Here is a 24,944-nt window from a genome sequence, read left to right as displayed (position 1 = left end):
ACTGTTTTAGGTGTTGTGCCTATCCTGTTAAATGAGAATAGAAGGATAAAGAACAAACATGTAAAAAACAAAGCTCCCATGTAGTGATTATGATAAATGCAGTGAGAGACTTAAATGGGATGTTATGTGGTGTTGGTGATAGTGGTAAAGTGGAGTCAGGGAAGATTTCTATGAAGAAGTCTAATTTGAACTAAATTTATAAATATGAAGAGAAGTGTATTTTTGTATTTCATACATAAGAAAAATAAATGCAGTGCCCTAAGGTAGAAAATAATTTAGCTTGCTCCAGGAACAGGAAAAAAAAAAAAAAAAAAGGACCATGTGCTTCGAATGTTAAGAGAAGGTACTAGGAAAAGAAGTTAAAGGGATGTGTGCTCACTCCCTCTTTCAAGAGCACCAAACCACAACTAACTGCTGAACAATCATAAACAGAAAGACACTGGAACTCACCAAAAAAGATACCCTCCACAGACAAAGGAGAATCTGCAGTGAGATGGTAGGAGGGGCACAATCATGATTAAAATCAAATCCCATAACTGCTTGTTGGGTGACTCACAAACTGGAGTACAATTATACCACGGAAGTTCACCCACTGGAGTGAAGGTTCTGAGCCTCATGTCAGGCTTCCAAACCTGGTGATCTGGTAATGTGAGGAGAGAATTGGATTTTGAAGCCCAGCGGGATTTGATTGCAAGACTTTGACAGGACTGGGGGAAACAGAGACTCCACGCTTGGAGGGCACACAGAAAGTAGTGTGCAAACCAGGACCAAGGGGGAAGGTGCAGTGACCCCATAGGAGCCTGAACCAGACCTAACTGTTAGTGTCAGAGGGTCTCCTGCAGAGGCAGGGGGCAGCTGTGGCTCACCACGGAACAAGGACACTGGCAGCAGAAGTTCTGGGAAGTACTCATTTGTATGAGGTCTCCCAGAATCCACCATTAGCCCCACCAAAGAGCCTGTAGTCTCCAGTGCTACATTGTCTCAGGCCAAACAACCAACAGAGAGGGAACATAGCCCCATCCATCAGAAGACAAGAGGATTAAAGTTTTACTGAGCTCTGCCCACGAGAGCAACACCCAGCTCTACCCACAACTAGTCCCTCCCATTAGGAAGCTTGCACAAGCCTCTTAGATAGCCTAATCCACCCGAGGGCAGACAGCAGAAGCAAGAAGAACTACAGTCCTGCAGCCTGTGGAACAAAACCATATTCACAGAAAGACAGACAAGATGAAAAGGCAGAGGACTATGTCCCAGATGAAGGAATAAGATAAAACCCAAAAAAAAAACAACTAAATGAACTGGAGATAGGCAACATTGCAGAAAATGAATTCAGAATAATAATAGTGAAGATGATCCAGGACCTTGGAAAAATAATGGAGGCAAAGATCGAGAAGATGCAAGAAATGTCTAAGAAAGACCTAGAAGATATAAAGAACAAGTACCTAGAAGAAATAAGAACAAACCAACAGAGATGAACAATACAATAACTGAAATGAAAAAATACACTAGAAGGAAACAATAGCGGAATAACTGAGGCAGAAGAACATATAAATGATCTGGAAGACAGAATGCTGAAACTCACTTCTATGGAAAAGAAAGGAAAAAAAGAATGAAAAGAGATGAAGACAGCCTGAGAGACCTCTGGGACAACATTAAACATACCAACATTCACATTATAGGGATCCCAGAAAAAGAAGAGAGAGAGAAAACAGCCAAGAAAATATTTGAAAAGATTATAGTTGAAAACTTCCTGCACATGGGAAAGAAAATAGCCACCCAATTCCAGAAAAAGCAGAGAGTCCCATACAGGATAAACCCAAGGAGAAACACACCAAGACACATAGTAAACAAATTAACAAAAATTAAAGACCAAGAAAAATTATTGAAAGCAACAAGGGGAAAAGGACAAATAACATACAAGGGAACTCCCATAAGGTTAACAGCTGATTTCTCACAGAAACTTTGCAAGCCAGAAGGGAGTGGTAAGATAAAGTGATGAAAGGGAAGAACCTACAACAAAGAATACTCTACCCAGCAAGGATCTCATTCAGATGCAATGGAGAAATCAAATGCTTTACAAACAAGCAAAAGCTAAGAGAATTCAGCACCACCAAACCAGCTGTACAACAAATGTTAAAGGAACTCTAAGCAGGAAACACAAGAGAAGAAAAGGACCTACAGTAAGAAACCCAAAACAATTAAGAAAATGGTAATAGGAACATGTATAGTGATAATTACTTTAAATGTGAATGGATTAAATGCTCCAACCAAAAGGCACAGACTGGCTGAATGGATACAAAAAGAAGACCCACATATATGCTTTCTACAAGAAACCCACTTCAGACCTAGGGACACCTGCAGAATGAAAGTGAGGGGATGGAAAAAGATATTTCATGCAAATGGAAATCAGAAGAAAGCTGGAGTAACAATATTTATATCAGATAAAATAGACTTTAAAATAAAGAATGTTACAAGAGACAAGAAAGGACACTACATACTGATCATGGGATCAGTCCAAGAAGAAGATATAACAATGATAAATATATATGCACCCAACAAAGGAGCACGTCAATACATAAGACAAATGCTAAGAGGTGTAAAAGGGGAAATCAACAGTAACACAGTAATAGTGGGAGACTTTAACACCTCACTTAAACCAATGAACTAATGAACACCTCACTTAAACCAATGAACAGTAAATTAATAAGAAAACACAAGCTTTAATTGACACAATAGACCGGATAGATTTAATTGATATTTATAGGACATTCTATCAAAAAACAGCAGATTACACTATCTTCTCAAGTGCACAGGGAACATTATCCAGGATACATCACATCGGGTCAAAAATCAATCCTCAGTAAATTTAAGAAAATTGAAATTGTATCAAGCATCTTTTCTGACCACAATGTTATGAGATTAGAAATAAATTACAGGGGAAAAAAGTAAAAAGTACAAACACCTGGAGGCTAAACAATACGTTACTAAATAACCAAGAGATCACTGAGAAATTAAAGAGGAAATAAAAAAATACCTTGAGACAAATGACAATAAAAACTATGGGATGCAGCAAAAGCTATGGGATACAGCAAAAGCAGTTCTAAGAGGGAAGTTTATAGCAATACATTCCTACTTCAAGAAGCAAGAAAAATTTCAAATAAACAATCTAACCTTACACCTAAAGGAACCAGAGAAAGAAGAACAAACAAAACCCAAAGTTAGTGGAAGGAAAGAAATCATAAAGATAAGAGCAGAAATAAATGAAATAGAAACAAAGAAAACAATAGCAAAGATCAATAAAACTAAAAGCTTGTTCTTTGGGAAGATAAACAAAATTGATAAACCTTTAGCCAGACTCATCAAGTAAAAGAGGGAGAGGAATCAAATCAATAAAGTTAGAAATTAAAAAGGAGAATTTACAACAGACACGGCAGAAATACAAACCATCCTGAGAGACTACTACAAGAAATTCTATGCCAATAAAATGGACAACCTGGGAGAAATGGAAAAATTCCTCTAAAGGTATAACTTTCCAAGACTGAACCAGGAAGAAATAGAAAATATGAACAGACCAATCACAGTAATGAAATTGAAACTGTGATTAAAAATCTTTGAACAAACAAAAGCCCAGGACCAGATGGCTTCACAGGCAAATTCAATTAAACATTTAGAGAAGAGCTAACACCTATCCTTCTCAAACTATTCCAAAAAATTGCAGAGGAAGGAACACCCCCAAATGCATTCTATGAGGCCACCATCACCCTGATACCAAAACCAGACAAAGATACTACAAAAAAAGAAAATTACACACCAATATCACTGATGAATATAGATGCAAAAGTCCTCAACAAAATGCGAGCAAACAGAATCCAGCAACACATTAAAAGGATCATACACCATGGTCCAGCAGCATTTATCCCAGTGATGCAAGGATTCTTCAATATATGCAAATCAATCAATGTGATACAATGTATTAACAAACTGAAGAATAAAATCCATATGATCAACTCAACAGATGCAGAAAAAGCTTTTGACAAAATTCAACACTCATTTATGATCAAAACTCTCCATTAATGGGCATAGAGGGAACCTACCTCACCATAATAAAGGCCATGTATGACAAACCCACAGCAAACATCATTCTCAATGGTGAAAACCTGAAAGCATTTCCTCTAAGATCAGGAGAAAGACAAGGATGTCCACTCTTGCCACTATTATTCAACATAGTTTTATAAGTTTTACCTATGACAGAGAAGAAAAAGAAATAAAAGTAATACAAATTGGAATAGAAGAAGTAAAACTGTCACTGTTTGCAGATAACATGATACTATACATAGAGAATCCTCAAGATGCCACCAGAAAACTACTAGAGCTAATCAATGAATTTGGTACAGTTTCAGGATACAGAATTAATGCACAAAAATCCCTTTCATTCCTATACACTTACAATGAGAGATCAGAAAGAGAAATTCAGGAAATAATCCCATTCACCATTGCAACAAAAATAATAAAATACCTAGGAATAAACCTACCTAAGGAGGTCAAAGACCAGTACTCAGAAAACTATAAGGCACTGAGGAAAAAAATAAAAGATGACAAAAACTGATGGAGAGATAAACAATGTTCTAGGATTGGAAGAATCAATATTGTGAAAATGACTATATTACCCAAAGTGGTCTACAGAACCAGTGCAATCCGTATCAAATTACCAATGGCATTTTTTATAGAACTAGGACAAAAATCTTAAAATTTGTATGGAGACACACTAGACCCCAAATAGCCAAAGCAATCTTGAAAAGAAAAGAAAAAACAAACAGAGCTGGAGGAATCAGACTCCCTGACTTCAGACTACACTACAAAGGTACAGTACTCAAGACAATATGGTACTGGCACTAAAACAGAAATATAGATCAATGGAACATGATAGAAAACCCAGAGATAAACCCACACATCTATGGTCAACTAATTTATGACAAAAGGCAAGGATACACAATGGGGAAAAGGCAATCTCTTCAATAAGTGGTGTTGGGAAAACTGGTTAGCTATATGTAAAAGAATGAAATTAGAACACTCCCTAACACCATATACAAAAATAGACTTTAAATGGATTAAAGACCTAATGTAAGACTAGACACTATAAAACTCTTGGAGAAAATCATAGGAAGAACACTCTTTGACATAAATCACAGCAAGATTTTTTTTTGACCCACCTTCTAGAGTAATGGAAATAAAAACAAAAATAAACAAATGGGACCTAATGAAACTTAAAAGCTTTTGCAAAGCAAAGGAAACTATAAACAAGACGGAAGGACACCCCTCAGAATGGGAGTAAATATTTGCCAACAAGTCAAAGGACAAAGGATTAATCTCCAAAATATATAAACACATCATGCATCTCAATATCAAAAAAAACAAGCAACCCAATCAGAGAATGGGCACGGGACCTAAATAGACATTTCTCCAAAGAGACATACAGATGGCCAAGAGGCACATGAAAATCTGCTCAACATCACTAATTATTAGAGAAATGCAAATTAAAACTACAATGAGGTATCACCTCACACCTGTTAGAATGGGCATCATCAGAAAATCTACAAACAGTAAATGCTGGAGAGGGTGTGGAGAAAAGGGAACCCTCTGGCACTGTTGGTGGGAATGTAAATTGATACAACCACTATGGAGAACAGTATGTAGGTTCCTTAAAAAACTAAAAATAGAATTACCATATGACCCAGCAATCCCACTACTGGGCAGAGAAAACATAATTGAAAAAGACACATGCACCCCAATGTTCATTGCAGCACTACTTACAATAGCTAGGTCATGGAAGCAACATAAACGCCCATCAACAGATGAATGGATAAAGAAGTTGTGGTACATATATACAGTGGAATATTACGCAGTCATAAAAAGGAACGAATTTGGGTCATTTGTAGAGATGTGGATGAATCTAAAGACTGCTATACAGAGTGAAGTATGTCAGAAATAGAAAAACAAATATCGTATATTAATGCATATATGTGGAACCTAGAAAAATGGTACTGATGAGCCGGTTTGCAAGGCAGAAATAGAGACACAGTTGTACAGAACAAATGCATCGACACCAAGGTGGGTCAGATGAATTGGGAGATTGTGATTGAACTATACACACTAATATGTATAAAATAGATAACTAAGAAGAACATGCTGTATAGCACAGGGAGCTCCACTTCACTGTACAGTAGCAACTAACACAACATGGTAAAACCACTATACCCCAATAAAAAAAAATAAAAATAAAATATTAGAAATATCATAAAAGAATAAAAGACTAAGAGATAATTTTGTGTCTGATACATAACAAGCTCAATAAATATTAATTTCCCTTAGCTCCACTAGTTCCAAAAAGTAGAAAAAAAGTTAAAAGGTTAACCATGACTGTGCATGGACTTATAAGCCACAGTAAGGAGTTTGAATTTTATATTCAGTTGTTGGGTAACTCCTAAAGGTTTATAATCAAATGAATGATATAGGTTGATCTACTTAAAAAGACAGCTCATGCCACTTCATGCACATTAGGATTACTGTTATAAAAACAATAATAAACAGAAAATAACAAGTGTTGGAGAAGATGTGGAGAAATAGAACCCCTTGTGCATTACTGGTGGGAAAGTAAAATAGTGAGGCTTCTGAGGAAAACAGTATGAGAATTCCTCAAAAAATTATACTTAGAATTGCCATATAATCCAGTAATTCCATTTCTAGATATAACCCCAGAAAACTGAAAGTTGTGATTAAAATAGATATTTGTACACCAGTGTTTATAACAGTATTCTTTATAATATCCAAAAGATGGACAAAACACAAATGTTCATCAACGGATCAATGGATAAATAAAATGTGATATATACATTCAATACAATAGTATTCAGCTTTAAAAATTATATTTGTAATATCACATGTTGTAACACAGATAAATGTTGAAAACATCCTAAATGAAATAAGCCAGACACAGAAGGACAAATACTGTGTGTATCAGTAATGCGAGGTACATAGAGTAGTCAAATTCATAGACAGAAAGTAGAACAGTGGTTACCAAGGAATGGTAGAAGAGGAGGATGGGGAGTTATTGTTTAATGGATACAGAATTTCAGTTTGTAATTATGAAATAGCTCTGGGGATGGATGGTGGTGATGGATGCTTAACAATGTACTTAATGCCACCAAATTTTACTGTTGAAAATGGTTAAAATGGTAAATTTTAAGTTACATATATTTTACTGTAGTTAAACAAAAAACACTTCATATTAGTTGGGGAATGAGAGAGAATAGTAGCAATATGTAAAGCACAGAGGCCAGTTGGAGAATCTTGTAATTTCTGGTAGGTGCTCTGGACAAAGGAGTGGCAGCAGAAATAAGAGTTTCCATTCAATGTAAAATTGGAGCTAAGGAATGATGATGGATTGAGTATGAATGGTGAGAAAAAGGAGAATTAAGGGTGATTCCTATATTTTTGGGTTAAACAGCAGTGTCATAGCAGAGTCTGTGCATTATGGTGAGGTCAGGATTAAAGGGTTAAATTGGTGTGCCATCAACATGGTATGATATTTGAAGGATTAATTTTAGAAGACATAACCGAGGAAACTGTAGATACAGTTGACCAGAAACACTGAGACTTATTGTAGTCTTATTATTATAGAAAGTGCTGGGAAGTAATTAATGAAGTGAGAAGAAAGGATAATTCTCTGGCAAAGATGGTTGTAGTGTTTTTTTTAAACTACGAAACAGAAATGGCCATAAGTATTCTGGCATGGAAATAAGAATATTAGTTGAGCTAGGCAAATTGGACAGTGCAAGGCTATTTTGCATTGGCAATTAAAGAAGCCCTCAGAAGTAGGAGCTAGTGTTATATCCAGAACATAGGCAACAACAGCTCCTTTCATGATGTAAAATGGAATGTTTTGTTTGTGTAAAAGCTACAAAAACTCACAGTTATTGTAGATATGTTTTCAGACGGTCTGCTTTCTCAGTTTGAAATGTGAATAGGGTCTCCTAGCATTTCCTAGGATATAGATAAGCAGCTGGGTCTCTTCCATGTCTAAGAGGCAGCCTTGAAGAACAAAGTTGACCTTGGGTGTAGTCAGATCTCTATTTGAATACTGATTACTCCTCTCTTATTGATGTGTCCCTGGGTAAGTTATTTAATCTTTCTGGGGTTTTATTCTGTCATTTATAAAAGAGAGATAATAATGCTTAACTCGCAGAATTGCTATAAGATAAATCATGTAAATTGCCTAGTACCTAGTAGGCAGTAAAGGACTGGCAGCAGTTGTTATTATTATGGAGGTCTGTTGGGGGTAGAACTGAAATTTCAGTGTGACCAAGAAATGGATTCTATACAACAAAGTAACAAAGGCATACTTGGAGACCAAATTATGAATGTCTTGGAAGTTATTCTAGGGAGTTTACTCTACAGGACTTCAGTAGCTTCAATAGTGCCTGACAGAAAGGAAAAGCTTGGGAATTGTCACAGCCAGAATATATTATATAGATATTGATAGACTGTGTTCTCATCCCTTAGGGAGAGTAAGTGACTATGTCATGGAGAGAATTTAAGGAATTAGCTTCACTTTAAAACATAGAGTATCTTCTTTCTATCAGATCATTGATCTCTGCACTTTCTATTGCATTCCTCCATCAGTCATTTTTTTTAACATTCACAATCTTATTTACCATTATATCTTTGAACTAACTAAACATTATATATGTTATAAAATATCCTCAAAATAGAAATAGTAAGATGAGTTAAGGATGACAAAATTAAATAATAATCTTTGTATTTTACATAATAATTGCATTTATATTGTTTTGCTCTTATTAGAACTATTTTTTCATGGAGAGTTCTATGGCTGACTATGGTTCATTATTTTGAAAATATTGATTTGATACTTTAAAATATGGCAATTTCAAGATTTATTTCTTTTTTTATTGGAGTATAGTCAACTTACAATATTATATTAATTTCAGGTGTACAACATAATGATTCAATATTTTTATAGATTATACACCATATAAAGTTATTATAAAATATTTACTATATTCCCTGTACTGTATATTACATCATTGCAACTTATTTTTTTATACATATATCAATTGTTTGTACCTCTTAATCCACTTCACCAATCTTGCTCCTCCCCCTACTCCTCTCCTCTCTGGTAGCCACTAGTTGTTCTCTGTATCTGAGTCTGTTTCTGTTTTGCTATATTTGTCCATTTGTCTTTATTTTTGGATTCCACATATAAGTGAAAATATACAGTATTTGTGTTTCTCTGGCTGCCTTACTTCACTAAGCATAAGATCCATATATTTGTAATCTCCTTAAAAATTGCCATGGACAAAAAGACACCTCATAAAGATATGTAAATGCAACAGAAAAAGCTAAGTCATTAGCTAACTACAAACCACTAGGCTCGTTCTATAATCTTATTCATCAGTTATGCAAAGGTTTTTTGGCAAAATTCAGATGGCAAATTCTCATCTTCCATGATGTCTATCAATTGTTCTTAAAAACAAATCGAAAGGTGTTGCATTTTCATCTTTTTAACAAATGGACTTACAACCTACTGAAATTATTCTTTTGGCAGGTTATTTTACAGGTGGAAAATTATGTTTCTGGAATTTTAAAGTAGGAAATTCTGAGACAGTTTTAATAGGTGATGTATTTATATCTTTTCAGTACAAATTCATGTGATAATGGAAACACTTCCAGACATGCATCTTTACAAAAATACTCTCTATATAGGGCATATTTCTTTCAAAAGCATTTTTTTCTCCTAATTGCTAAAACATCACTTTTATCTTAATGGGACAGATTTTATGTTCTTTTTATTCATATTCCCAATGTAGCTATTGAGTAGTATATTGCAGTTGACCCTTGAACAACACATGTTTGAACTGTGCAGGTTTGCTTACATGCAAACTTTTTCAATAAATGTATTGGAAAATTTTTTTGGAGATTTATGGCAATTTGAAAAAACCTTGCAGATGAACAACATAGCCTAGAAATACCGAAAAAATTAAGCAAAAGATATGTCACAAATGTATAAAATATATGTAAATATACACATACTTACAAATTATGTTATTCAACTGTTTATGTTGTCGGTAAGGCTTCTGGTCAACAGCACGCTATTAGTAATTACATTTTGGGGGAGTTAAAAGTTATACTCAGATTTTTGACTGCGTGGGGGGTCACTACCCCAACCCCTACATTGTTCAAGAGTCAGCTGTATTTGCAACCTCTTGTCTTTATGGAAAATGACAGTACTTTTGTCTTTTTGTAAAAGAAATGCAAAATTTATGTAAGTGTGACAACTTTTTAAGTACTTTGCCCTGAGATAAGCAGGAAACATCTATGTGGTACAAAATATTTTCTTGGTCATTCTCCATCACATCACAAAGTATTACAAAATTTCTTCTTTTTAAAATGACTAATCCATAAATCCATTTAAAAATAGCTGTATTTTGCAATGTGCTGGAATCAAGCTAACTATTGAAGGTGACACACTAAACCTGTTTGTACTGTGGAACTCCTTCTCCTCCCTCAGGACACCTGCTTGAACACAGATGATGAATGTATGAAGTCTGTCCAAGTGAGGGAACCAGAATCAATCTGTGCATTAAATAAAAGTGAAGTTTATTTTTTCTTATTTTATAGGTAGGAGAGTTCATGCATAAATGTGTGGATGTGTGTATTAAATACAATGCTCTGGTATTTTGTGTCTAAGTTTCAAAGATATTTTGTACCTCTACGTCAAAGAAGCTAAATCTGCACCCCACCCCCACCCCAGCCCAATAAAGGCAAGTTCAGTCCATCATCTACATGACTTAGGCTCAAGTAATGTCTTTTAGAAAATTCTCAGTAAAGACAGATAAGGAGACAGTGTATCGCAGTACTCTAACTTTCCAGCACAACAACTAACATATAATGGAATCTTATTAAGGGCTGTTGTCTTTTTGTTTGTTTGTTTATTTGTTTGTTTTTACCATTAGAGTTCAGCCATTACTGTTTGAGGGGCTTCACTCCCACAGTTGCTAAATACAAAGTACAATTCACTTTTTTTTTTTAAAGCATCTTCATTGGAGTATAATTGCTTTAAAATGTTGTGTTAGTTTCTGCTGTATAACAGTGAATCAGCTATACGTATACATATATCCCCCTCCATCTTGCATCTTCACTTTTATGCAGAATGATAAAAGTCTCCTTAACCTTTACATCCTAAGTTTTTAGTTTCTATCATAAATTAGAGAATCACATGTTAAAGTGAAAAATATGGTCATGATGATCATTATAACTTTTAGTAATGGCCCCAGCTATTTTCCATCTTTTTGTCCAGTTGACAGTGTCTCTTGATTGGTAAGATGTTCAGTGGAGTATCTTTTGGTCCTTCCACTGCTTCATTTTCATTTAAGAAGCCATTTAAGCGACAGTATAATTCTAAAGAAATTGCATACTATATATGAAATTTCAAACACTGATTCATTCATGGTGGGGATGGGATGGTGATTTAGAGCTCCTTTAGATTTTTGAATGAACAGAAACACTAATTTTTGCCTCATTAACTTATCCTATGAATTTTCAATTTGACCAATTCTGAATGACTGCTCCCACATAAGTTTTTTGGTTAATAGGTAGTTATAATTCATATTTATAGCCACTTTTCAGACTAGACAATTTAGGTCCTAAATTCTGCCACTCTTTATAACCAGTGAATATATGGAATGTCAGTGAAAAATGTCCTCAAGCTTTTGCTAACTTTGCTGATGGTACCACAAAACAAGGTATGATCAGGTTTTAGTTGTTGGTTAATAACAGAATTTTACAAGTATGTTTGGAAGTCTCATATTGAAAATGGAAAATAACTTGATAACAATGAAAATTTAACTATTAAAAATACATTCTTCCAGTTGCATTTTATTAAGAAACTCAGTTAATTATATCAGAATAGATTTAAATATTTTGTTAGTAAATATGTTCAATTTAACATGAAGCCAATAATTTTTAAAATGTATGTGCCAATATAATAAAAAATGCATAATTATTTAAAAGGAAGTGATTGTTATCATAAAAATATACTTATCACCCATTTCTTTGTTCTTCCATACTGAGTACTATAATTTGGATCATATAATCACTGGGTATATGAAGCTTGCATTTGGCTTTACCAAACATTAGCTGAAATGAAACTATGCCTGAAATAACTGGCTTAGTCACAAATAGGAATATGGACTGGCAAAGTGATCTTTCAGGTTAAGTAAGATTCCAAACCCTACTTCCCTTTTCTTCCTCTCCAAGAATTTCTATAATATCTAAAATACATCCCTTCATGCCCTAATAAATTTATTATTTTAATCATTTAATTTTTTTTTCAGGAGGAAGGATGTCTGTGTTTCATTTCATTGTGTTCTCTCATTTCAATGTGTTGGGTCCTGTCAGTGAGGGAGATTTAGGGTTCTTGCCTTTGTGATTCACTTGAGTAAATGAGTAATAATATCTTAATTTTATATTAAGGTATTGATAAACTTATTAGCCTCAACAGCTGGAGGAAAATTTACTTCTCTTGATTTCAGTACTGGACTGAGAGATTAAATAAGAATATATATTCTAAAAATGCTCTGCTTACATTTGCCATTAGGCATAGGAACTATTAATGTCTCCTCGTTGTTATTGCTGTTGAAAGCCATATTTCAGGATACCACCCTGATATATGGATATGGATAGCTAAGTCAATTAATACAGGTTTTCACTATATGGTTACATGAAATGTTTGTGACAAGGACACTTTCTTAATGAGTTTACTGGAACTTTGTGTGTCTGCTGCTCCTTATTTATATTAGAATCTAGTAAAGGCAATATCTATTAGCACAGAATTTAAGTGTTTGCCTTTTATTGCCTGATATATCTTCTTGCTCTGCAGAGAAAATAACTCTTCTGGTTTTTCCTCCATTTAGGTAATCACTAAGTGTAGGAAATTGGTTTTGTCCACAAGACAGCAAGGTATTTGAATATATTAGTAACAGAGAATGTAATTCAAGGTTAGATTTTGTTGCACCATTTGAGGTTCTGTAGTTGCTTGTTTTAGTGATAATGAGATGGGCTGAATCCTAGACAGTAAAAGGAGTCAAGATTTCCCTCAAAGAAAGCTGTTTGTCTCCTAATATATTTTCTATACTCTCAAATGCACATCAATCCAGTGAGCAAAATAAAGCAAAGAAAACAAAATAAAAACTAATTTGCCAATTTTTTTACATTTCCCCTTTTTGTTTTGGGACTTGGGGAATTTTCAAGCAATATATGATTCTGTACCCTCTGTAGTTTCTCTTTCATCACAATTCTGACTACTTAAATCTCACCTGCATATTCAGTCTTGCTCATTCCAAGGACAAATCTTAACTTCAGTAGGAACAATTTCAAGAACTCAGAACAATTATTAAGCATAAAATAATAATATGGCTTATTGAGCAAGAATTATGCTGGTGGCTTTATATATTCTCAAGCCTCACATGGACCCTACACATACAATATCATTTCCCCAAAATGCACACATAAAGAAAGTTTTCCTTAATTATCCATTATGTGCATTTGAAAACATTGAAAAGACATCAAGGCACAAAATAGGGATATATTTCATACAACAATGTATGAAGATGGATGTCTATGGCATAGTCTTTAAGAGATAAGGTGTACCTTCAAATTTTTCTTTGTAGATTTAATTTAATTTTTTATCAAATAAGATACTATAATTTAGTAGAAAACAAAAACGTTATAAAGAAAGGTTTCTTCTATGTCACTTCTATTATACCCCAATTTCCCAAACTTCTTATTGTTCACTACTATAGAATGATGACATGCTAAGCCACCTATCTTGCTCTGTTTGTACAACAAACATGTTTTATTCTATAGAGTAGAATAAGGTTACTTATACCAAAGACTCCTATACTTCTTTGATGATTTCGAGCCAGTTTTTATTCCTGATCTTCACTTTTTGAACCTGATCTTAATTCATTGGTAACTTAAATGTCAGTGTTTACAAAGCACTATGAATTTCGGCCAGAGTGTTTTCCTACCCTTGATGCTGAGTGTACAGTACGGCTTGTATTTGGCTAGTTTTACATCACCATGTTGACCAAATTATCCTCATACAAAGAGCATTAACATCTTATTATTTAGGGCTGTTTGGTACAGACTTTTTCCTATCATACCAAAAATGATTGGACTCTCAGAATTCTGTGGTCTCAACAACATAAATGAAATAACAGAAAACAAAAGCAAACTCAAGAGAGGATATCCTCTTGGTGATTAAAAAATTATTTAAACAGATATTTGTTTTCATCTGTATTTTATACATTGGATTATATATATATATATATATATATATATATACACACATATATAGGCACTGAAGATAAAATTACTACTTGAAAGCATTGTAGGTATAGTCACTTACTTTTTACCTTGACCTAGAGTAAAGCTGTCTACAGCAGGCTTTGCTTCAATAAGAAATGTTATTGAGGCCTTGCTGAATTCATACTATAATGTGACACCAATATAGTCATGTTTGATCTTCCACTGTTTTGTGGAAATTTGCATTACAAATTTTAATTGATAATTATTCCTGGTCAATTATTGATGATGTCAGAAAAGATTTCTTGATTAACCAATAACAATGGTATGAAGAATGGACAACTCAAAGTGACCCATAATCTTATTGACATTGATTTGTCAGCCGAGAAACAGACTTTGATCATAAAATGGTAGATTCCTTAGCCTTTCTGATATTTTACAATTAAAAATAGTTATGCACTTTTTATTCATTTGGAGAAACAGCCTTTCATGATGAATGACATAATATAAAAAAGAATTTAGAGAAAAATCACCATTCTTTTTTTATGTAATTCTAACTTATTTGTTTGAAAGCCTAAGGCATAAATCAAATACATATTTTTTAGAGCATGCTATTTTTTCATTATGCACTTAAAATTCATATATTTTATAGTCTCTATTTGTATGTAAATCATAGGGCTTATTAACAGTTTTTTTCTTTGCTGTTCTCACAAACGTGATTGACAGTAGCTTAGCGCCCTTGAGTAACCTAGCAACAAGGTTTCTTACTCTATAGCAAGTAAGAAATGGATGCAAACAAAGTGCTATGGGAAAAAGAAAAGAGTTCAATTTCAGAATATTTGTGCATGTATACTATTAAAAATCACAATGAAATCTAATTTGGGTGAAATTGTTTGAAAATAGGTATTGAATTTCCTAGTAAGTAATATATTGCCAGTGAAATCTTGTCTCCTTCATTCAGGAAAAAAAAAAAAAAAAGGTCTATTTCAGACTGTACCACTGTTGACTAGGTTACTGAATATATGTCTTCCCTAGCAGCCTATTCATTATAGATTAGATGAGGAGAGTGTCTGGGCATGTTTTCACTATGTGGTAGATGAGTTTACTAGATGGAATTTCAACAGTAAACCTTCGTGACAGTGATGCATTTGCTAATCCCTTAAATAGTTTTAGAATAAATGTTTTGTCTTATTTTCAAGGGGTTGTGCTGCACTTTTGGGGGGTCAATTTCTTGGAAATACCACAAAAGATTCCACCTAGTGTTTTACATGTTAAAAAGCTGATATATTTAATATCTCTTTTGGTGAAATTTAACTTCTATAATTGCTGTTTATTTTCAATGAGAAAATAACTCTTTTCTGTTTTAATTGTAAGGTCATAATGGAAGTGTATCAGGTATTGGGAGAAAGCTACAACTTCACAGGATCATTATATGATGAATAGACTCAGGTGGGAGGGGAAACACATACCGGTGAATACCTTCCGTTAAATAGCACAGCTTTTATTTTGTGCCAAAGGCAGAATTACCTGGCCTTTCTCAATCTGACAGGAATCTTCAAGAAATCTTAGAGCCTTATGAAAGATTGAAGTAAGGGACAGCAGGATGGGATATGAGCTGGACATATGATTGTGCATTTAAAATGAATATATAGAATTGTAAAACTAGAAAGCATCCACTCTCTGGTAGAGATCCCCCCCAGATAACCCAAGTTTTGGTTATTTTTAAAATCTAACCTTAAATGACTCGGATTTTGGCTGTAATCATGACTGGGTGTGAGCTCAACATCAATATCTTCCTCTCACTATCCTCCCAAATCTCTCATCCCTAAGGAAGACCAGAACTAAAATCATGATATCCTTAAGGAGAGGGACAAATATTCTCACCTAAATAGTCTGATTTTATCTGTATGTGAAAAGTTTGGTCACTTACATGATTTGGTTTGAAGTGAATCAACTGTAAATAAATGAAAGGATATCCTTTACATGAGAAAGAGTTCCCTGTCCTTGAAGATATCTAGCTACAATTGGATAGACCAGTTGCATAGAATTCATACCCCAAATGTCATTATAGAATAATTGGTCTACATGTGATGATGCTACTGGTAACAGCTATAGTCAGTGACTAATTATTCAGGAAAATGACATTTCAGATGTGGCATATGCACATTAACTTCCCCTTTCAGCATAGATGTCTCAGTGGGGTCATACTCTTGAAAAAATATCTTCATTTTGGGAAGTTGAGTTCCTAGAGGGCAGGGATGATCTTATTTGTGATTTTATCCAGTATCTACTATAGTATTCTATACAGTGTAAGCTTGAGACAAATGATTAATCTTTTTCTTTACAATTAGAGTTTGTGTGTATGTTAGAAAGATCTGTAACAACCACTGAAATTATACTAAAATAACCTAAACTACATAATATGTGTTAAAAAGAGACAAAATTAAATAATATATGCCCTTAGGAGAGGAAATAAAGTTTAAAAATCAACTATAGACCGAATTTAATTACCATAAAATTCCTGTTAAATTGTGAAGTTGATCTAAAAAGAGCTGTACTTGTTATTGCAGGTTTGGTTACAGAAGTACGGCTACCTTCCACCGACTGACCCCAGAATGTCGGTGCTGCGCTCTGCAGAGACCATGCAGTCTGCCTTAGCTGCGATGCAGCAGTTCTACGGCATTAACATGACAGGAAAAGTGGACCGAAACACAATTGAGTAAGTAATGGCATCAGCACTCTTTTTTTCTCAGCTCTTGAGCCAAACTAAGTGGTCTGAAAAACCCTTAGTGAACTCCACCAACCACAAATGGAATGATATTTCTCATGAATGTTTCTTTGGAACTTAATCTATGTTAACTCCACTCCCCTGAAATTTCATAAAAAATTAAAACACAAAATTAAGTTTATTCACCTGGACTTAAGCAATACATTTTCAAATTAGGAAAGAAAATACCAACAATGGGAGTTAAAGTAGATGTACAGCTGAAGCCACTACTAGAAGAGTGGTGATAAGTGATGTGCTGGAGCTGGATTGTATGGCTGGAGGGAGTTGTGTGTGCACATCTCTTTCCCTAAATGATATCACAGCAGTAGCTTGAAATTGGCCAAAGTCAAAATATTGAAACCGAGGAAAATAGGAAACTGCAAATCAGGCTCTGTTTTTGAGGGGGAGGGAATCAGAGAGCCAGTTAATAGCTTACTAGCTTTCTGCTAGTGACAATTCTCATACTAGTTAAATCAAGGGAAGAGTTTTCACTGAAAAGTCTGTGCTTTCAATCTTTTAGTAACAAAGGACTTATTTCTACTCTTTAATAATATTTGTTATTTTATTTATTGTTTTATCAATCATATGTTCATTTATTTATTCAACCAGTCACACTTTACTGGGCATTTTATCTGTGAAAGAGGCATATACAGATCCAAAAGACATAGTCTCTTCTTCAAAGGAACTTCAAGTTAACTGTGTAGCTAGACACAGTCATAAATTGTTTTACCACAAGTACACTATGAAACAGCATTATTGTTTCTAGACAACAAAGGAGGAAATGATTAATTCTTTTAGTGCAGGGAAGAATTATCTGTGTTCATTGAGTCTTTGATACTCAAAAGTAAATCTACTTCAGCATTTATAATGATCAACACACATTAAACCTACACAATAGTCATACTATTTCTATTTCATCAAAACAGAAAAAAACATAACAATGGCTTGAAGATTAAACAGTTTTCAAGCAGTTTGAAAAACTAAATTGGGATAGGGAGGGTGGGAGGGAGGGAGATGAAAGAGGGACGAGATACGGGGACATATGTATATGTATAACAGATTCACTTTGTTGTAAAGCAGAAACTAACACACCATTGTAAAGTAATTATACTCCAATAAAGATGTTAAAAATAAATAAATAAATACATACATTACCTCTCCTAACATTTTTCATAGATACTTAAATATTGAATTTGATTTGAGTCTGTGAAAACAGAATGAAGAATTAATATAATGCATTCTGTGAGAATGAGAAACCTGTTATTAATATTGGGAATACAATTTTGATATTTTGGATCTACTGCCCTGTAATCATCGCAATTCTCTCTTAATAGTATCAAAAGTTCATTTTAAGTCATAAGATACCTCTTATCCAAAATAAATATAGTGTTAAATTAATAAGCAAAACCTCCAGCAAGCCCTGTGTTTCATTGCTGTGTACAATACAGAACTCCATTTATATTGTACTCTTTATCCCAACAACTTAAAAAGCGCTCTGGACAAGCTTTCTTGTTCCCTAACGCAGAGCTGATACCTTCTAATTCACTTTTTTGGAAATTATGACACAGTTTTTAAAAATACAATAAATGGTGACTTGGGAAACAAATTATTTTAAATATGCTTATTACTAGATACTAAAATTGAGAGAGTGGAGTCCTATAAAAGGTGTCATTTGTGTTTCCCCCCACTTTTGAAAGCCCCTGCTAATCATTGAAAAGACTCAGGATGGATAAGTTTGATTCCCTAAAATAGCTAGAAAAAGGTCTTTGTCAGGACATAATGGAAGAGGAATGTGTGCAGGATTTATTTGGACCCTTCCTGTGGAAAGGGGTCTGAACAGCAGTATGAAGTAAAAAATGCAGAGGTGCAGAGAAAGACACGGGTCTTTTCCTGGCATACAGTGGCTCAGATTACAGACCAAAAGAAAGGAATGTGTCAGTGTGCAGGTGTTAAAGTAACATTTCTGTGAGCTATAGCATTATAAAGAAAAGATCAACTAAATAAGCAGCCTTAAATTTAAAACCAACCAGTTTTTCTGCTTGATTTTTGTTTTTTTTCTTTAAAAGAGTTTTGTTCTAACTCAGTTATTTTGAAATTAAAAATGCATCTTTCTCTTTAAAGAGAGTGTTACACTTGGTCATTATTTCTATGTGAACCCATTAAAGCCTTGTTGAACCCTGGTCCTTTCCCTTCCTAGACTGTGATGCCTCCCCTGTCCTCTGTGTCATTCTCATTGTCACTCATACTAGAAACCCTGCTTCATACTAGAAGCAGCTTCATTTGCTTCTTGTCTGTTTTTTCCACTGATGTATCCCCAGTCTTGGGGTATTGTTGCTCAGGGTACTCAGCTCAAATTATGTACCATTTTTGTAAGTGTAATCCCTATAATCATGCTACTTAAGCAATTTTCTGTGCTTCTGTAATATTAAATGAATGTGTGGTAACAATCCATGCTGAAATTGCATTCTATTATTTTACATAGTCAAATTATAATGTATGATTTTTTTCATCTAAGTCTTATTACATAAAATATGTAGTAAAATTAGAGACCTAGAATTATTCATCAGTATTAAAATAATGTCTTAGGATTCATTCATTCATTACGGCATTTAAATGCCATAAACATTTATCTAATTTTAGAGTCTTGTTGAAATCAATTGTTTTTAAATAAAGTAATTATATTCTTTTTTGGCAGACAGACATTTGGAGGATTCAATCTATAATTCTTGGGTAATGAAAAGTAATGATGCCAATTATAATAATCCCTATATTACATTGAAGAAATTAACCATTTTCATGCAACAAATCTGGTTAGTACCTTAAGTGGCATATTATATAGCTTTTGAATTAACATTGGTATTGGAGAGATAGTAGTGGTAAATACTTATACCATCCCCACCCAAAATGAGTTAATTATCATATGTTGCAATGGTTCTTTTAAATTATTGGTTACTTAGCTAATTTTAGTAAGCAAGCTCACTTAAATTCCTTAATAAGTGAATTAATCTATGTTATGCATAAAAATGCAGAGTTTTGCAAGGATGGAAAAGGATAGCAAGGCAATAATAAGAATGAGTCTAATATGTTTTTATAATATTAATAGTAAGTATTTTAAAATTTTAGTTTATCTTTTTATGTGTGCACAATGTTATGCCCTGAAGCATACTTGATGGGATTTGTAAGGTGATCTTTCTTTCTGTTTTTATCTCTCTCTCTTTCTTTCTCTCTCTCCATATATATATATATGTGTATGTGTGTGTGTATACACATACAAACATATATACATTTATACATGTATACTGGATGATCTTAGTAATTCTGTTTAATTTATTTAAATCATGCCCAGAAATTTGTCTTAATTAAAAATTATTTTAAGACTGAATAAGTAGCTTTATTCAAAGAATTATTATGAAACTGTAGTGATATTTGAACTCCTGATTTTGGAATTCAAGTATTTATTTAGATATATCAAGAACTACAAGCTTTTTGGTTTACTTATCCAGATGTTCCATGATTTTTTTTCTTTTGTCTAAATTATCAAGTTAAGACTCTTCATTTTCAATTTGGATATAAAAGATAGATCCATCAGTAATTAAAGATTTTTCTTTGTTATTTTTTAACATAACAATGGTACTCAAAGCTATAACATTATAGCATGGGTCAGTCCACATCTTGGTAGCTGCAGAAGGTTGGTTAACAGCTAAATGAGCAGGGTCCTTAGAGCCCCATTCCAAAAGGTAAAAGGTGAGAGGTGAAAGCTTAAGAAAGAGGTGACGCTGTAACAGAGCTTTTGTTCACATTGCAGATCATGGAGGCTTAATACACTTATTCTCTGTGCTTGGGTTTTTAAGTACTTTAACTTTGCAGTTTCAGCTTTGGAAATAACGTGTGGGTCCATGCAGGCTGCTAATGAGTTGATAGAAAAAAGAAACTCTGGACCAGAGTGAGCTATCAGCCTATCTACATTTTGAGCCCTAAGTTAATTTTCTTTTGAAAAATCTTCTTCATTATTATTGAACTTGAATACAAGCAAAGCCTAAGGATTTTTAACATAATAAATATAAGCATATTTTAAAATTTCTAGAAAGATTTGGGACAACTATAATCATAGGTATTACTCTTACCTTTCATTAGAACTTGGAAAAGTTTGGAGGATAGAAACCTGTTTAATATATTATGTTGATGAATATTTTCTAAGATTACTTATGCCTAAGGCACAAAATATATATTTTTGAGTATTTTTTCCCTTGGTAAAGGTAGATATATGTACACAGGGCCACTGTGTGGCACAGCCCCAACCCCAAAGCCAAAGAGTGGCATTCCCATCTTATTCTATTGAGGAGCTGCCTTCCTGCAGCCCCACTATAGGGGCATCAGGGGCATGGACTACAACTTGAAGGAGTTTCTTGGAGTCATGCACTGGGCAGCCCTATATATTAGTTGGACATGAATGCCCAACTAATTAATTTCTTTTTTAACTGAAGCTAATGGATACTGTTTCCTATATAGTGGCTTTTAACATTACTGTAAACTTGCTTAGAAGATTATGGTTACTTTATTTACATAAAACAGAAGATAATGTGTCTGTTGGCATATTTGTTATCAAAATACTAAGAATATCCCTGTCTTGAATAACAAAGTGCTTTATGTCAACATACAAGTCAAAGTGAACTGAAAAATGTAGAAACATAGATATCTGTATGCTGCTGCTGCTGCTTCTACTACTACTAGTATAACTACTTCCTGATATTTTAAAAATAATATTAAAATTATAAGTTAATAATAATAGCAGTTACTATCTGCCAGGACCTGTTCTAAGTATTTCACCTGATTTAACTAATTGAATCCTCACATTAACTCAATAATAGTACAATCATTTCATTTTATAGAAGAGGAAACTAAGGAATAGAAAGAAACAGTAGACTGAATAATAGCACAGGGCTTGTGAGTCAGTGAAGCTGGATGGGAACCCTGGCAGTCTGGCTCTTGGATCCCTGCTTCCAACTTTTATAATGTAACTCCTCACAAGATAACTGATTTTTAGATATTTTTCATTTTTAAATTGAGTTAATTTAAACAAAGACATTAATGATCCACCAAACTAGTTTAAAAATGCTCCGTATTCTAAACAGTGAAACCAATACTGAATATCAGTATTATATTTATGAAAATTGGGGTGGTGCCGTGACTTACAACTTGAAATTACAAAATGTCTCTCTTGTAGCTCACTGCCCCCCACCCCCACCCCCACCCCCCGAGCCCAGTGCTCATTCCCCATGTCTTTGTTTGCTTTAGAATGTCAACTTAAAATTCTTAGCAAGGCTTCCCTGGTGGCGCAGTGGTTGGGAGTCCGACTGCCGATGCGGGGGACACGGGTTCGTGCCCCGGTCTGGGAGGATCCCACATGCCGCGGAGCGGCTGGGCCTGTGAGCCATGGCCACTGAGCCTGCGCATCCGGAGCCTCTTCTCTGCAATGGGAGAGGCCACAACAGTGAGAGGCCCGCGTGCCACAAAAAAAAAAAAAAAAATTCTTAGCAAATGAGTCAGTAAAGAAGCACAGGTATATGAGTGTGTGTTGACACACTGAAAAAATAAGTGTTTTAGCTATGATACTTTCACAAAAAAGTACGACTTGAAAATCACACACACACACACACACACACACACATACACTTCAACACCTTTCCTTTTCATATGATGTAGTTATTACCTTGGGTGAGACAATCAATTTTACTTTTGCATGCAAAAGTAAAATTGCACTCTTTACTTCTGCACTCTTGTGTATAGGTAAATATGGGATTTATCAAATTGATATATGAATGGAACTAACATTTTGGTGCATGATAACTAGAAATGAACTGCCAGACTCTAACTGAATAAGAAAATTAACATGCCAATTTTACATTTAATATTAGACAGCATTTAATTCATTGATGAGTTCTAGTAAACACTGACCATTCTTGATATCACTGAGAACTTTAAAAATTGTAAGAAAAAGAAACAAATGCTTATAAAATTAAAGAACAAATGTTTGGAATCACATAAAAATCCCAAGGACAGATTTAGCTCAGATACTGTGTGACATATTTAGTGTCAAGATGTGCTCTGATCATGTTTTTGGGATTTTACATATTTTGATAATTAATACCTGCTAATATCTCTGTGCCAGAATATTTGGGTACATATATTGGTGAAATTAACATAGAGCTATCTTGACCAACCCTCATTAAGTGTTCTTTGAATTAAATTACTAGTTTATATTACCTCATGCCTGTTCTTATGTTTATTTCTTACACTTAAGTCATCTACATTATGATTTAATTTTATATAAAGTTTCACACAACATCTCTCTGCATAGTAAGCATTTGTTCAAGGCACAGAGCTGTAAGAGTTACAAAGTCCTCAAGAAACATATAGGATAGTGAGGGAGATCGGTATGTGCAAAAAAAAATGCATGAAGACAGTTCATTTACTTCATGTTCTTCACTGGAAGCTTCCCTGGGCACCGGTCCCATACAGGCCTCTCTGGTTTGACTCGCAGGTTAGTAGAAGACAGAGACAGAGATGTACACATTGTAATATACACTATAATACATGCTGTGTTGAGATGGTAAACTGTACCTGTGGGAGTTGAATAATGAGGAGGATTAGGATTGTCATTGTAAATAAGGAGGCAAAAGTATTCCAGAGTTCACTGTATACAAAGGCAGAAAGAGGTTTGTTTCTGTAGAACTTGTGTGGATCTTGGGAAGCAGGGAGATGGGGGGCATCCTTGCTAAGTATGCCTGAATAAGATTCTGTCTATAAAAGAATTTCATACTTAGAATGTATAGTAAATACATCAGTGTTTTGAAAAGATTTATCTTTAGGAGTGAGAAGGCACTGTTGAGAGTAAGAGATACAGAGAAGTTTTAAAGGCAGAAGATACTACATCATGATTGATTGGATGTGAAGAGAGATCAGTGGAAGATGTTACCTGGATACCTGGCTTAGGCATTAGAAAGACTTTGGGCTGAGATAAGGTATCAGAAGAATTGGTGCAAGTTTGGAGCTGAAAAATCATAATTTTAAATTACATGTAAAATTAGAAATGATGACAAGATAGCTAGATGGAGATGTGAGAAGACTTAACTAATTATATTGTTTTTTTGTTTTTTGTTTTTTGTTTTTATCATGAATGTCTTACCTTAGACTGGAACTCAGCAAGAACCCCTTACCTTATCTTTTATACACACTTTTTTTTCATATATCTCAGCGTATTATAAAAGCCTAAAAATATTGTAAGATAAATGGATCAGGATAGAATGAGTAAATATATAAACAAATAGTTGGAACATAAGAAAGAATTATATGAAATGGGCAAAAGCTGAAGAAATACATAAGGAATTTAGCAGAAATATGTTTCAGCATAGGAATCTAATACTCATCCCTAAAAGCCCTGTCCTTTGGAAGATGCAATGTTTCATTGAGAAAACTTTTACTAGGTCCAACATATGCACAACTTAAAATGGAAATTTACATTAGTAAATTTAAATGTTTTCAATGGCTGTCTTCATCTTTTAACTTTATGTATTGTTAAAGTAATTTTAGAGAATATATCCTCATTGAAAACATATTTCATCTGATAATGTATCAGGATAAATACAAATTGTCAAATTTTATCCCACAATCCATTTCAAAATTATTTCTTTCCCTAGAGTGTTTACTTCAATATTTTCTTTAGCTAAATGTAAGTGTAATCACATCAACATTAAGTAAATTTATTCATATTTAATAATTATTTATTCTCACAGCA

General features: G+C 34.0%; 1 protein-coding gene across 1 annotated transcript in view; it reads left to right on the top strand.

The window, feature by feature from the left end:
• Window positions 1-24,944, top strand: part of MMP16 (matrix metallopeptidase 16) — a 354,542-nt gene that overhangs the window by 136,293 nt on the left and 193,305 nt on the right. The window contains exon 2 of the mRNA XM_049700393.1: window positions 16,953-17,101. Within this exon, the coding sequence (XP_049556350.1) occupies window positions 16,953-17,101 (149 nt within the window). The remainder of the gene's footprint in view (window positions 1-16,952; window positions 17,102-24,944) is intronic.

The sequence above is a fragment of the Orcinus orca genome, chromosome 17 (assembly GCF_937001465.1).
Source record: "Orcinus orca chromosome 17, mOrcOrc1.1, whole genome shotgun sequence".
Taxonomy (NCBI): Eukaryota; Metazoa; Chordata; class Mammalia; order Artiodactyla; family Delphinidae; genus Orcinus; species Orcinus orca.
This window is presented reverse-complemented; position numbering and strand designations above follow the sequence as displayed.